Here is a 16619-nt window from a genome sequence, read left to right as displayed (position 1 = left end):
TGTGCATTCAAAAGTGAATGTCAAAGACACTTTGGCCAAGTCAGCTGGCTGCATTGTATTTCCAACAGGGGAATGTGCATCACCAGGACTCCCAGTAGGGATGTTTGTTTATGGGGTCAAGCAAGAACTAGAGAGAATCAGGCAGAAAGACATTTTTCAGGGGGTCTGAGATACTAAAAACTAGGGAGGCAAAGGTGGAGGGACAGGAGTGTGGTCAGAATTACCTCTAAGCGTCAAAGATAATCTCTTTCTCTTGGAAAACTCCTCAGCCGTAGTTTTCCATTCCCTGTGGCATCAACAGCTGCCTAACACAATCACAGTGTTCTTATTCAGGTGAAGGTAAGCAAAGACGCCAGTATTCATTCCTTGGGGCCTCCCTTGGCAGGTGCAGACAGTCTCCTACACACTCTTCTCATGGGCAGAAAGAATAAGTGCTTACAAGAATTAGTGCTTATAAGAATTAGTAAATCTTTGGATTTAACAGGGACATGTATTTATTGTGAATACAGTGAAGTACTTAAGAGTTAAGCTCAACAAAACGGAGTCAGGTATTGAAAATTTATGCTTTTAAACTGTTAGATACATGTCAAAGCATATATTTCAAATGATAATCAGGATAAAGCAATAGCAGTAACAGCAGCAGCAGCAGCAATTAACATCAACATTAATGAGTGCTGGCTATGTCCGAGGCAATAGTTTAAGCCCTTTACCTGAATCATCTCATTTAATCCTCACAACAACTCTACTGAGGCAGGTTCTATGATTATCCTGTTTTACAGATAATCATGATGCTAAATTTTCTGAGCATTTTTTCACCATTAGAATGTTTGTTGGCTTTTTGTTGTTTTGTTTTTTGTTTTGTTTTATTAGTTAGCAAGCACCTATGTAAGTTTTAAGATGTGGCAGGTAGTGATCTAAGATTTTCTTTTAACCCATTTAATCTTCATGACAACCCTGTTAGCTAGATATATTTATCATCATCATTTTGAAGATGTAGAAGTTGAGCTTCAAGGAGATGGAGCAACCTACCCAAGGTCACACAACTAGTAAGCCAGTAGTGTGGGCCTTTAACCCCAGGCAGTCTGTTGTGAATGCTCAGAGGGGGAAATGTCTTATACAAACAGTTGATGCTCAAACATTTCTTAAATTTAGTTAACTTCCCCAGTTTCCTGGGGTGGGGAGGGGTGTGTGTGGAGTGTGGGGGTATTGTGAAGGAGAAGCTACAGAGGGGAAGGAGAGGTGTTTATCCTGTCTCTCTCTCCTTCTCAGAACTTGTCAGTGACACTATTGTGCCTCATGATTCTTGGGTAAGAGTTCACATTTCCTCTTTAAGATGTTACCACCTAATAAACGTAGTAAGGATAATAGACTGGTCATTGGGGTTTAGAAGCTATCTAACATGTAAATAAACAATCAGAGTCAATCTCAATGCTACTAAGTTAACAGCTCAGATTTTATTTCACTTAATAATTTTAATACTTCTTTATCAATGAAATAAAATACAAAATACATTATATTTCCACTCAACAATCCAGGCATACATTTCTACATAACTCTTTAGACAATCCCGTAAGTTTCAAATAAATCAATCTGGAAACTTCAACATTATAAAGAGAAATTGCCCCTGTTTCATCAGTGACACCAGACCTCACTCATATGCAAGGAGAAGAAATTAACATTCATTTATGGAATCTTGAGTACCTGAAAAGCCTTTGGTTGAGAGGCCTGGTCTCATTAATAGAATCTAAAAATACCTCAAGTAGGAAGGTGATAGAGTCTGGTGCTTTGAGAAGGAAAAGAAAATAAGCAAACGTAAGGTGAGGAAGTTGGTTCATCCAAAACAAAGAAAATGAAGTATTGGGGGTTCTTCAGATGGTAGGGACCGTACTTCCTTTCCACCCAGGTCTATTGGGAAGCAAGGCCTCAAATAGGCAGGTTTAGAGAAATGGTTGGACTCTGCGTGCTATGTATATAGACCTGTAGCTCCTACAAATCTGTTAAGACAGAACTGAGCTAAAATTGAGCCACAGGTCTCTGAATGGGCTCATCGGCATGGGCACAGAGCAGAGGAAAGGACAGCTACAATTGACTCAAAAATAATGTTCCTCAACTTTTGGATGGCAAACCCCAGGGAGGAGAGAAGGCTACTGTTTCTACCAAATAACTGAGACCAAATTTCCTAACAATACCATAAGATTTGATTTATTTTTTAAAAAAGGGAATGTGATATTTCTGTCCTTTAAATATCATGGAGCAAGACATGAATGGATATTGTATAATTCTCTGTCATACCACTTGATTGTTATTTATGGCATACATTTTAATCCCAGATTTCACAGGAATAATAATAATAATAAAACTATTTCTAATGTCCTTCACTCTGGGGATAAATTGTCAATACTTATAGATCCAAGAGAAGATAAATGACAATCAAAATCTATGCTCCCCTCTTCTTCATGGGTCCATAGCTGGAATACCTTTCCCAGTATTCCTTGCAATGAATGTGGCCTCATGACTGAGTTCTAGCCAATGGAATGTGTGCAAAAGTGAGGTACCACTTCTTGATATAGCCCATTAGAAACCTCCTAGGCACATGCCTCCATGATCTCTTCTCCTCTGGCCAACTGAATCTATATGTCAAAGATGTAAGAAAATAGCATTCTAAGCCTAAAATCCAGTATAAAGTTTACAGTTAGGCTTTCTATAAATGTGTTTTGTTTACCACACAGAGAATTCTATTTTATTTGAATTAGTTGCCAACATTTATAAATGAGAAAATTTCACACAAAAATATGAATTTTCATCTTCTGAAAAACAGGCTAACCTGGCTAACTTGGACTTTATTCAGTTTTATGTAAGTCATGAACTCTCCAGACCCATATGGCTTGTTCTGACCTCTTCCCTCTTTGACTTGCTCTGACCTCCTCCCTTGTCTGCATTACTTATACAGCCTTTGAGTGCAGTTGAATTTGCCAGCTAGATTATCATAAATAGCTGGGGATTAAAAAACTATGCAATACCAACTAGACTATAATTACAGTAATGAAAGATTACTTTCACTATTTACATGCTTTGCCTTTGGCTGCATATAAAACCCACTATTGCATTTGCTGATCTGATATTTTTTATGCCCTCCCCACTGTACCTTTCAATATTCTCTCTATAAAATCCAACATAAAATCTCATTTCAGAATTAACTCATTAGAAAATAATTGGTAACCTTCGCCCATTCAATAAAAACAATTCTAGGGAAACTTGATGTAGTCTAGAAATGTGGCTTCCTGCTGATCTCACTTAATTCAGGAATGATTTGGGGGTATCTATTTGAGAAAAAAAAAACTATAGTTCAGTTACTTCTCTGGGATATGTTTCCTTCCATTCAAGCTTTAGAAAGCTAACTATTGAGCCAAAGATAATACTTCTGGTTAGCCCCCAGAGTACACTTAAGCACAAAGCTCTCTGCTAGAAATGGTCAGCTGGTTGGGGTGGGAAGTGACATCCACTTTTAGAAATTGTGGGACCTGAAATGGTACTTCTTGAATTGAAAGGCTGTTCACCTTCATTAACCCACTAACTCACTGATTGATTCATTCATTCATTTAACAAGTACTTACTGAGAACTTACTACATGGCAGACACCATAAATTAGAGCAAGGCTCTACTCCCAAGAAACTTACCTAACGGGGGATAAAGACAAATAAAATGGCAAATATAAGGAGATTATTCTAACAAAGGCATAAAAAGACATTCTCCAAGAGAAGAAATGAGCTGAGGAAGTACTGACAAGACATGACAAGATTCTCCTCAGAAAGTAGTTTTTAGTCTGATTAATCAATTTCCTAGCACCTCCTATAAAATAAACTGGCAGCCTGAAATGAGGTGCTTTATGCTAGCAGATCATTAACCACAACCCCATAAATATTGTGGAACAGTTACTGAAACTGTTCATTATGGGACACCTGTTAATAAAAGTTTTGAACCATTATATATATATATATATATATATATATATATATATATATCCTATCTAATAAAAGAGAAACATGGTAATTAGCCATACCTCTGCTACCCTTCCCATTGGCTAATCAGGACGATATGCAAATTAACTGCCAGCCAAGATGGCAGCCGGCAGCCAGGCAGCTTGAAGCGAACATGAGGCTTGCTTGCTTCACTGATGGAGGACTCCAACGTTCCCCGAGTGCCACTGCCGGCCTCTGAGCTTGCAGTTTGAAACATTGTTACAAATATAGAAGCTAAACAAAACCCCAGAAACCTGTTTTCAGCCAGCCAGGATCTCAGAGCTGGAGTTGAAACATTGTTTCGATTATAGAACCCAAACAAACCAGATACCTGCTTTCAGCAGCGGAGGCCTAAGAGCTGGAGCCAAGCCTCAGAGCTAAAGCTGGCCCAGAATAAAAAAAGAAAAGAAAAAAAGGAGCGGTTGGGAAGCTTCAGTCACCCACCAGCCTGAAAACAGCCCTCAGCCCTTCACCCAGGCTGGCCAGGCACCCCAGTGGGGACCCCCACCCTGATCCAGGACACCCTTCTGGGCAAACCAGCCAGCCCCCACCCGTGCACCAGGCCTCTATCCTATATAGTAAAAGGGTAATAGGCCTCCCAGCACCGGGATCAGCAGAGCCGCGAGGCTTCCCGGCACCGGGATCAGCGTGACAGGGGGCAGCGCCCAAACCCCCTGATCACCCTGCGGCTCTGTGTGTGATAGGGTGCGGCGCCCCAAACACCTCCCCCCCCTCCCCCCACGGGCCCTGCTCTGTGTGTGACAGGGTAGAACCATAACCTCCCCATCGTCCCTGCCCTGAGTGTGGCAGTGGCAGCGCCCCAACCCCCTGATCAGCCCTGCTCTGTGGGTGATAGAGTGTGGCACCCCAACCCCCTGATCCACCCTGCTCTGTGTGTGACAGGGTACAGAGCCCCAACCCCCCTGATGGGCCCTGTTCTGTGAGTGACAGGGGGCAGTGCCCCAACCCCCCAATCGGCCCTACCCTGAGAGTGACTAGGGGTGGCATCGCAACCTCCCAATCCACCCTGCTCTGTGCATGACAGGGGGCGGCGCCCCAACTCCCCAATCAGCCCTTCTCTGAGCCCGACCAGGGGCTGCACCTAGGGATTGGGCCTGCCCTCTGCCACCCGGGAGCAGGCCTAAGCCAGCAGGTCGTTATCTCCCGAGGGGTCCCAGACTGCGAGAGGGCACAGGCCGGGCTGAGGGACCCCCCCTCTCCCCCCCCCCAGTGCACAAATTTTTGTGCACCGGGCCTCTAGTATGTATGTATATATATATCAGATACTCTATTTCATATGTATTAGCTCATTTCACAAGTTTTTGTACCCTCCGTATCACCCTTTGAGGCAAAGTAATGATATTAATTAGCTTCTTTCCACAGATAAAAGGAATGGAACTGTAGTAACCATCATAGGTCCTGAGGCTCAAGCCCAGTGCCTGGCTCTCCATGTCTATCCTCCCTGGTGGTGATTGGGTAGCAGGACCAATGGTCTTTTAAACTCCCCTCATGATTCATATAAATAGTTTATCTTTGTATTCTCCATAATGAAAGGGTATAACTCATTCATCTTAAAATGATTTCATTTAGATGCTGTAGTAATAGTATAGGGTGAGTTCTCTGTGAGCATTAATGGCTGCAAGTTTACATATATAAATTAGCAAATGGAAAAATTCTTTGAACAATATTACATTATTTCCATTTTTTGACAAGTATAGATTATACCAAAAATCTGTATTGGAATTTTTAGGCCTCTAAACTGTGTATATTCTTTTTTAAAAAAATATATTTTTTTATTGCTTTCAGAGAGGAAGGGAGAGAGAGAGATAGAAACATCAATGATGAGAGAGAATCATTGATCGGCTTGCCTTCTGCATGCCGCACACTGGGGATGGAGCTGGCGACCTGGGCATGTGCCCTGACCAAGAATTGATCCATGACCTCCTGGTTTATAGGTCGACGCTCAACTACTGAGCCATGCCCACTGGAAGTAAACTCTTTATATTCTTTATAAAGATGTTGGTTTGAGAAGTCCAAGTTTATAAAGCAAGAAACTAAAATATATATTTGAAGAAATGCATAGTTAGCTAATAGGTACTTAACAAAAAAGTGCAAGGATTACACCACGTGTGCAATCAGGGGGCTAAACAAATTTCAGACACATGCAGTGGTTCTAAAGTAGCTGGGGTGACAGGAATTGTCCTTGAGTACTTGTTCAGCTTGAACTTATATGTCATCTATAGAAAATAAAGAAACCAGACTCAAATCTGGTCAGAAAGGGGAAAATGTGAGCCAGAATCCAGGCTTGGGTGATGTGCTAACCAAACTGATGCTTTGGGTCCCTGCCCTTCGATCTGCCTTTACTGGTTGATCCTACAGCTAAGATTTAGTGGTTCCCATAACAATTTATTATGCCTTAGCTTTTTAAGGAGAGAGAGAGAGAGAGAGAGAGAGAGAGAGAGAGAGAGAGAGAGAGAGAGAGAGAGATTGATTGAGATTATTTAAATGAGATCCCGGTAAAGCTCTAAAGTTTTACTTTGAATATTGCTCATCAATGTGCTAGAGATTAGCTATTTAGCCACGCCTTGCCAGGCAGGATGTGTTTCATGCTGGCAGCTCCGAGAGAACTGACTGGGTTATGAGCAACCTGCTGGTGTGGAGGGAGAGCTTGGACCCCTTCCCCTCTAAGCTCACAGAGATGCTTGGCAGCAACACTCACAGGGGATTTGAAAGCCTTAGCCTCTCCAGACCAAGCATGTGGGAGATGAGCCATGGAATATCTACCTAAAGGGTTAAAGTAAAAGCAAATAGCCATCGGTCCGGATAATCCAACCAGCGAGGTTGGAATGCAGAGAGGAGTTAACTGTAATATAATCCACTAACACTATGGAAATATTTCTGAGATTTATCCCATGTGCTGCTGTTCAGTACCAATGGGTTCTGTTCCTAAATAATCATTGAGGAATTTTCCATTTAGATTGACATGTCTGGCTCTAAAAGAATGGCCCACTGGCAAGGAATTTCCCTATTCCTACATTGGCTCCTGGTAGTGCTCTATTAGATTCTACTACCAAAGTCTCTCAGGCTGATTAGCTCTGCCATGAGGTCTGTAGATTACAATAAAGTTAAAATATCATAAAAAAATAATCGACGCAAACAGCGTGTGTGTTGGTGTGTACATTCAACAAAATATCTGAATTAAGAGTAAAATCAAGCTTATGAAACACAGGACCTAGAGTCAGAATATCTACATTCGACTCTTTTCTTTGCTACTGACTGGTTGTTTGCAGAGAATAGTCAGGCTTCTTACTGTTTCTCTTGACTCTCACTTTCTTTATCTGATAGAGGAGGAGCCATACCTGCCTCACAGGATTGTTGTGAAAAATAAATGATGCAATGTGGGTGGGAGCATTTAGGAAACTATAAATTGTTACATGACTCTAAGGCAGTGGTTCTCAACCTTCTGGCCCTTTAAATACAGTTCCTTATGTTGTGACCCAGCCATAGAATTATTTTCGTTGCTACTTCATAACTGTAATGTTGCTACTGTTATGAATCGTAATGTAAATATCTGATATGCAGGATGGTCTTAGGCGACCCCTGTGAAAGGGTCGTTCGACCGCCAAAGGGGTCATGATACACAGGCTGAGAACCGCTGCTCTAAGGTGTTATTACTTACTGTCACTTTACCTTGGAATTAGTCATGTCAAGCTTCGGGAATGAAATGATACGTCTAGAGCACACAGAAGTGTGGGAGGAGAGGGAAAGGAGCAGGAAGATCATTCTTATTTGGCTCATGAGTTGAATGAACATGTCCTATGTGCTATGATCCCAGCTAGTTGTACTAAGAATCAGGCCTGGAGGTTTCCCAGAGCCAGGAGCATGAGGGCAGAGAGGCTGGCTCCCAACAGCGAGATGCTGGCCAGGGACAGTGATTCTAGTAAGAACAAAGGGTCTAAGTTGACATTGGTGGGGACTTTATTGGACAGTTTAGCGCTTCTCAGACATTAGCCATGATCAGAATAACCTGGGGAACTTTAAGAACACATATTGCTGGACCCCACTTGCAGAGTTTCTGGTTCGGGAGGTATATGCCAGGGCCTCAGAATTTGCATTTCAAACAGGTACCAGGTGACTCCAATGTTTCCGATCCAGGGGCCACACTTTGAGAACTACTTAAATAGATAGCATAAGAGCCCTAGCTGGTTTGGCTCAGTGGATAGAGTGTTGGCCTGCAGACTGAATGGTCCCAGGTTCAATTCCGGTCAAGGGCACATGCCCGGGTTGTGGGCTACATCCCCAGTTAAGGGTGTGCAGGAGGCAGTCGATCAATGATTCTCTCTCATTATTAATGTTTCTCTCTCTCCCTAAGAATTATAGCCCTCAGCAGTTAAACAACTGAATCTGATTCTGCTAGCTTAAAGACAAAGGGAATTTTCTTCAAGCTAATTAGGGTGATTGGGTGGTTCCTAAAAGGTCAGGAATCTAATTTAGATATAGACAGGAACTAGAGCAGTTCTGGTCCCAGCAACACAACTCCTTTGTCATGATGCCAGGGCATCACTGTTAAAATATACCACTGTTTTTTTTCCTCTCTTGCTTCACCTAAATTATTATTTAGAGTCCAATTGACTTAGGGCTGACAGGATACTTTGAAGTATAGGCTGTGCAGAATGGGAGAGATGCCACTGAAAAGAGTATCAGAGTAATGCTGCTAAACGTGTTAATGGATACTTAGGCAACCAAAAACAGCAAGGCAACAAAGGAAGCCCATCTCCTCTATGATAGTAGGAAAAAACCAATTAGCAGAGGGCCAGGAATTCTAGGGAGAGAAGTCTGCATTTGATCTAAATTGGGGGCTCTTGTAGATTCTCAACTTAGAAAGCAAAATGACAGCTGAGAACTTCCTTTGAGAAGGAAAGGGAGAAGTTAAACCAACTTCCTGGGGTTTTCCTGGTAGCTCCCCCACGCCCTCCATTCCTGATGCTGAGCTTCAGGACCGTTGCTACCAAGTCTAAGTATGTCCTCAGGTGCTTCTCACTTCAAAGACACACTCAACTATCCTAAAGCTTGAAGCACGCTGTTTTATTCATTGGAAGGGTTCCTTCTTCAGGATATTTTAAAATTTCAGTTTATTATGAAATATTTTAAGCATACAGAACAGTATAGAGAATAACATAACACTCGGGTGTCTACCACCCAGTTATCCAGATTTCTCTTTTTGAAATAGCCCCATTAAAATATAGAAATTTTGGCACTGGTCAGGTGTTGGGGGTAGCTGGCCATTGGGATGGAGGTGAGGGTGGGGAGGCAAACCTCTGGACTACTGCAGATAACCAGATCATCAATGATGGAGTGGAGGGCCAGGGCTGAGTATTTATACCCCTAGAATGTTAAAAATAGGCAAGTAATGGATTTAACAATTTGGAAGGCATTAATTTTAAAAGGATTCCCCCCTGCCCCGCCCACCCCCATAAAAATCCCTAGTCCTGACTCAAATTGCACTAACACGGACAATTATTTTTAAGTGATTGTAAACATTCACTCCAAATACTGTTTAACACGTTAAGCGCCCAGTCAGTCACCGGTGACTGACACTATACTTTCCCTCCGGAAGACAAAACAGTCTGGGCGCTTAACATGTTAAGCTCGCTAGGTCTCTAAGTAGATAAGTAATCATGTGGGAGGGAGTTATAAAAACACCCAGGCAGGTTAGCCCTGTGGGTGGCTCAGAGTGAGTACCTATGTATGCGTTGGGAAGGGCAACCCTTTGTAATCTTTTGAAAATATAAGCAAAGTGATTAGGCAAAGTAAAGATAATGGAAAGAAATTTTAATCATCAAAATATTAGCAGTGACAACTCACTCTGAAATGTTTAGGCTTGTATTTCCTCTTCATTCCATAGCTGTCAATTTAATTATACAATAATATAATTCAATTACTGGATTCTAGAAAAGTAAACTCTTAATAAAAGGAAGCCAGGACCCCTATGTTGTTAATTTTCATGTTAAGACCATAGTTTCCTTTAGATGTTCTCACTGCTGCTGAAATAGGGGTTTCCCACGACTGTTTTCTTCATGTGTTATTTTTCTTTTTATTTCTATTCTAAGAGATCATTACCTGTTTTTCTTTCATGTTATATTTTCAAAATATCAATTTCAGATTAAAGTAATGCTTTATGTAACCGGTATTTTTAAGGAATAAAATATCATAAAGTAATTTTCCTAGAGATTTAAATACCGAGATAAGGTTATTTTTAATTTAGCCATTTTAACAATTCATTTCGATGAAATCTGTACAAGGCCCTGAGCCAGACACGTGAGAGGCATAAAGATAAGCAGACTCGCTCCTATTCTCCAGGGGCTCCCAGTCTTGGGGAAGGGCCAGGCCACATCAAATAATCTATTGGGGGTCAGAGTGTGACAAGTGACCGAAGAAAGGGACAGAGAAGATCTGTGAGAAGACCAAGGAAGGAGAGATTAATTCTAGTTTGATGGTGAGGGGAAACTTCCTGGAAGGAACACTATCAATGAAGAATAAGAAAACTCTGGCAAACACAACGGTGGGAACAGATATTCTAGGTGAAAAATATACCAGGAGCAAAGTCTCCAGGACAGGAATGCATGGGTGTAGTTGGGGGTCACAGATGTGTAATGGAGAGGAGGCAGGAAAAGGAGTCAGGCCCTCATTTTCAGAAGGTTGAACTTTATTCTGGGACAATGGGCAAACATTTTCTTACTCTAGGCTTTGAAACAGGAAAGGATGTGGAGTAAAATTCAATTCAATTCAGCACTTGGGGTAGTGGGTACAGAAACATATTCTTGGTGCTGCCCTTAATGACCTTCAAGTCTAGTGGGAGAAGGATGTATAAGCAGATAATGTCAATAAAACATATTTTGAGCTAATATAGATGTCATAACAGTAGCGAAATTACAGTTATGAAGTAGCAACGGAAATAATTTTATGGTTGGGGGTCACCACAACATGAGGAACTGTATCAAAGGGTCGCGGCATTAGGAAGGTTGAGAACCATTGGCAGACCAAGAGAACAGAGAGAGCAAAGTCACAAGCACCAGCTGACACTGGATGTGTAAAGACAGCAGGTCCATTTTACTGGCCTGTTCAGCATGAGCCAGAGAGAGGGGAGTGAGTGAGAAGAGGAAGATGAGGGGTGGGATGGTCTTTTGGAAATGTCCCTCAGGGTGGAGTCAGGGAAACAAGGAGACTACTAGGGTGGTCAAGGCCTACAGTAGTGTTACATATAGGAGGCGCGACCCAAATGGGAATTCCAAACTTTACACACAACACGTACTGCCTGACAACTCTTATTAATACTCTCTCTGTTATTTCCTAATCTCAAGCATCCCCAGAACTCCCAGGAGCCTTTCAATCTTCCAAAAGAGCTTTCACCCCATCTATGGGGTTCCCTTCCCACCACCTTGGTTCCTTAGTTCCCTTTCTCTTTTCTGCTCTTCCCATGGGACACCTGTTCTCCCTGTGAGTACTAATTCTTGGCTCTGTTTAGTTTTCTGCCCCATCCCAAATCTTTCCATGTTGATTTTAGCCTTTCTCGCCTCTGCAGCCAGGGCCGATGATGTGAAAGTGAGTGGGATACATTGTGATTGGGAGGGGAGGGCTCAGCAGGAGTCTAAACTGGCGATGGAGGCAGAGAGAGGTAGGGTTCTAATACTGCTTCTTCCATCTAGAATAAATGCCAGCAGTGTGGTATTATTCACCATGACTAGGGAATACAGGGGAGCATATTTAAGAGATGGGAATAGAAGATGATAATTTTGACTTTATATATGCTGAGCCTGGAATGTCAGCAAGATAGTCAGGTGATATTTAGCAAGCACCGTGCTTTAATTCGATGTAATAGGCCAGGAGTCTCCATACCTGTGTGTTTAAAATGCCATTTATTGTCAAACACCAAAGACAAATATCACGCTCTGGTCCTTTCTTGGAGATTGATTATACACTGGTAAGTCCTGTAGGAAAACACCCATTTACCTTAATTTCCAATGCCTTTTCCATATTTTCCCCAAAATATCTATTAGCATCATTTGAAATGTTTTTTTCCAGGAACAATGTTTTAAGAAATGCTTATTGGAGCACCAAGGAGCTGTAATCTGGGGATGATTAAAATAGGAGGAACTTGGTAGGGGTGGAGGGGGTTATTTGCATGGAAGTGAGAGTTGAAGCATTATGAACTTGTGAGTCACCTAGAGAGAAAGAAGATTGGAGATAGAATCTTTATAAACACGGATTGATGCCGTAAATGGCATGTAGGAATATAGTTTGGAGAGGCAGCAAATTGTGAGAGAAAAAGCATGGGTTTCAGCATTAACATGTGTGACAAGTGATCTAATCTCTAAATCTCAGTTTTGTTGTCTGAAAAATAATGCCTATCTTGATGGGTTGTGCTGAGATTTAAAATAGAATATATGAAGCACCTTCTGCACAGTATACACATAATCCACTCTCAATAATCAGTGTTATTCATATTTATCTTTATTTAAGTATTGTTGATGAGTTGAAGCAAAACTTTGATGACCACACTGCTATATTAAATCTGAATGTTTCTATTATATGGAAGAAATTGCACTAGGGAACACAAGAGGAAAAATATTACAGTCCAAAGCTAAAGTAATACAATGCAGATGTAAATAAAGATTTTGTACTGAAAAGATAAAAAAAAAAATCTGAATGTTGGAACAATCATGTAGTAGAAATCTCAGTCATTGGTATCAATGCCCTCAAACAAGGAAGCAATCCCAGTTCAGACAAGCCTGGGATGGGAACAGTGGGGGACAGGAATAGTATCCACAGGAAATAGGCAAGGGAAGAAGACACCACAGGAATTTCCCTAAGGCGCCCATGACTATGTTTTTTCATCAGTTTTTCATGAAGAGATGCTGGAAGCTACTATTCAGAACCTTAGTGAGTTATTTGCTCTCCCTAAAAAATTCTGAGCTAAACCCCCACTGGGCATCTGGCTGTAGGTATCAGTCAGGCCAGAGGGGACGTCCCCTGACAAGAGCCATTATCCGACATCCGCAGGGGCAGGCCAGGGGAGAGTCCGGGGGACAGAATACTAGGCTAATGAGACAGTCTTCTGTCTGAAGATGTCACAGTGGCACAAAAGCAGCCTCAGTCACTTCCAATATTGGTCAACTGAGCATACAAGGTCAAAAAAGATTTTGAATTTAGGGTTAAAAGCTCTGCTAACTGCCACAGCCCGTTAGCTCCTCTCCATCCCAGTGCAAAACTGGGACAATTACGGTGATTTTATCTGGATCAGCTCATTTCAAATCCCAAAGGGATGGTGACTAGAATTTATTATTTTGCAGTGGTTTTTGTTTGTTTGTTTGGTTGTTTGTTTTTCTGTAGGACTCCTGGACTACAGCCTCTCAGGTCTCACTCAGACTCCCCAGAGAGGTTTGTTGTTCATATTGGTCATTTAACATGACTGGCCAGTGTTCTTAATTGAGAAGCCATCCCATGACACCCGCGATGTAGACAGAGGTCACTAAAAATGTGAGCAAGTCTTTGAGGAAGCGCTTAGGGCATCAAGGTTGTTCAGATCCTTGGGATGGGACAGTGTCAGGGTGACAGCTGATTTATGTGCGTGGGTGCACAAGGGTATTGTGGCAGGAGTTGCTCATTAGTTGTTCTCTGAGTAAAGCGAGGCTAAAATATAAATGAAATCTACCCTAGAAATTCATAGGGTCTCTCTCAGGGATGTACTTCCTGTTGAAGATAGACAATTCTGTATCAGATTTGTATCTGTGATCAGCTAAAAATCATCAGACTGGGGCAGAACGAATACAGTATATAAAACAGTAAACAGTGATGCTTGAAATAGTGTTGAAAGACTTGCCCTAACCGGTTTGGCTTAGTGGATAGAGCATTGGCCTGCGGACTCAAGGGTCCCAGGTTCAATTCCGGTCAAGGGCATGTACCTTGGTTGCGGGCACATCCCCAGTAGGGAGTGTGCAGGAGGCAACTGATCGATGTTTCTCTCTCATCGATGTTTCTAACTCTATCCCTCTCCCTTCCTCTCTGTAAAAACTCAATAAAATATATATATATATAAAAAAAAAGAAAGAAAGAAAGACTGGCAGTTTCAGCGTTACCTGAATCTAGCATCACCTAGCAATACAAAGCCTCAGGTTCCACTCTAGGTATACAGGAAGCAGAATCTCTAGGCAACGTGTTTTTAAAAATACTCTACATTAAAAATAAATAAATAGAAAAATAAAAGTTTTCCAGATAATTCTTGCTGTGCTAAAGTTTAAGAAGAACTGCTGTAGGCCTATATTCAATGTGTCTAAAATTTCCACTTCCATGTAACTCACTAAACTAGCCTGGCTTCCTTGTCTTTCTACTCTTTGTTTCTAGCTGTTTTATCCTGGTGGTACCTGATCAGACCACCTGGTTATATAGGAACTCAGTTTTATGTTTTAGCATCCATATAAATCAGAATTCTTTTATGCAACTGTGCATAAAAATACTGACTCTTAGTCTTGTGATTTGGTTTGCAGCAAAAACACCACAGTTATTATTTATGTATTTATTTTTAGATATTGATTTTGGGAGAGAGAGAGATAAAAACATCAATTTCTTGTTCTCCTTACTTATGCATTCATTGGTTGATTCTTTTTTTTTTTTTTAATTTTGTTTTATTGCTTAAAGTATTACAAAGAGGTTGATTCTTGTATGTGCCCTCACCGGGGATGGAACCCACAATCTTGGCATATTGGGACAACGTTCTCACTAACTGAGCTACCCAGCCAGGGCTTGAATGACCAGTTATAACTTCTGAAAATTTTCTGTTCACGTCCAGGGTAACAATGGTATAAATTAAGAGATGAGAAAGGAAAGAAGTGCTTACATGGGCTGTGAGTTCCTCCTGGGAAGCTTTCACTTCAGCTTGTAATTTCTCAATGTACTGAAATGGAGAAAAGTTTAGAAACAAAGTATATAACTATTCTTTTTACATATTCAAAGTATTCCAGATATAAATATGTACCAGGTCTCAATCATTGAATGGAATTATCTCAGCTAGAGGTTTTGAAAATTTTCATTAAAGAAATTATTGAATCATGAAGACAAACCAGCCTTCTCTGTGGAGGAGAACCAAGATGGCAGCATAGGTAAACACCGGAGAATGCTGCCTCGCACAACCACTTCAAAAATACAACTAAAAGACGGAACGGACATCACCCAGAACCACAGGAAGGCTGGCTGAGGGGAAATTCTTCAACTAGAAGGAAAGAGAACAGCATACCGAGACTCAGAGGAGGCGCAGTGCGGAAAATACAAAGGTGCGGAGGTGCGCTCGGAGCGGGCTGGTAGCTGAGGGCGCGGTTGTCGTTTTCAATCGGGAGGGAGTCTCAGACTCTGAGCTCCAGTTCTGGGCAAGTCTCTAGGGACCCAGACTCAAACGGGAGAAGCAGGACTGTCTGGCATCTGTCAGAATGCAAGGGCAGCTTTCTCTTCGAGGTTTGCAGTGGTTGCTGGGACTCTGAGAGGCAGAGCCTCTGGGGACTGGACTGAGAGCAGCCATGACTGCTCCCTCCTCCCGCCTTGTAGATCCCCTGCGACCCTGCCCCACCCAAGCCCTGCACAGAGCCATTTGCCAGATAGCCTCAGGCAAAGGCTAGATTAGCACCTCCCCAGAGGACAGAAGTTTTCCCACTGCAGACACAGCTGACTCTCACAGCCAGTTGGCCTGGAGGTCAAATCCCCCCAGTATTAACTACAACAATCAAGGCTTAACTACAACAAGACTGTGCACAAAGACCACTATGGGGTGCACCAAGAAAACATAAAAAATGCGGAGACAAAGAAACAGGACAAAATTGTCATTGGAAGATATAGAGTTCAGAACCACACTTTTAAGGTCTCTCAAGAACTGTCTAGAAGCCGCCGATAAACTTAATGAGATCTACAAGAAATCTAATGAGACCCTCGATGTTGTGATAAAGAACCAACTAGAAATTAAGCATACACTGACTGAAATAAAGAATACTATACAGACTCCCAACAGCAGACCAGAGGAGCACAAGAATCAAGTCAAAGATTTGAAATGCGAAGAAGCAAAAAACACCCAACCGGAAAAGCAAAATCAAAAAAGAATCTGAAAATACGAAGATAGTGTCAGGAGCTTCTGGGACAGCTTCAAGCGTACCAACATCAGAATTATAGGGATGCCAGAAGATGAGAGAGAGCAAGATATTGAAAACCTATTTGAAGAAATAATGACAGAAAACTTCCCCTACCTGGTGGAAGAAATAGACTTACAGGTCCAGGAAGCACAGAGAACCCCAAACAAAAGGAATCCAAAGAGGACCACACCAAGACACATCATAATTAAAATGCCAAGAGCAAAAGACAAAGAGAGAATCTTAAAAGCAGCAAGGGAAAGAAACTCAGTTACCTACAAGGGAATACCCATACAACTCTCAGCAGATTTCTCAACAGAAACTTTGCAGGCCAGAAGGGAGTGGCAAGAAATATTCAAAGTGATGAATACCAAGAACCTACAACCAAGATTACTTTATCCAGCAAAGCTATCATTCAGAATTGAAGGTCAGA

General features: G+C 41.8%; 1 protein-coding gene across 2 annotated transcripts in view; it reads right to left on the bottom strand.

Moving 5' to 3' along the window:
- Positions 1–16619, bottom strand: part of CCDC192 (coiled-coil domain containing 192) — a 244131-nt gene that overhangs the window by 110013 nt on the left and 117499 nt on the right. For both annotated transcript variants that reach the window (XM_081090561.1, XM_081090562.1), the window contains one exon: positions 14914–14970. In XM_081090561.1, coding sequence (XP_080946687.1) covers positions 14914–14970 — 57 coding nt within the window. The remainder of the gene's footprint in view (positions 1–14913; positions 14971–16619) is intronic.

Source organism: Myotis nattereri, assembly GCF_964212035.1.
Source record: "Myotis nattereri genome assembly, chromosome: 4".
NCBI classification, from domain to species: domain Eukaryota; kingdom Metazoa; phylum Chordata; class Mammalia; order Chiroptera; family Vespertilionidae; genus Myotis; species Myotis nattereri.
The sequence above is the reverse complement of the archived record's forward strand: the minus strand, read 5'-3'. Positions and strand labels throughout refer to the sequence as shown.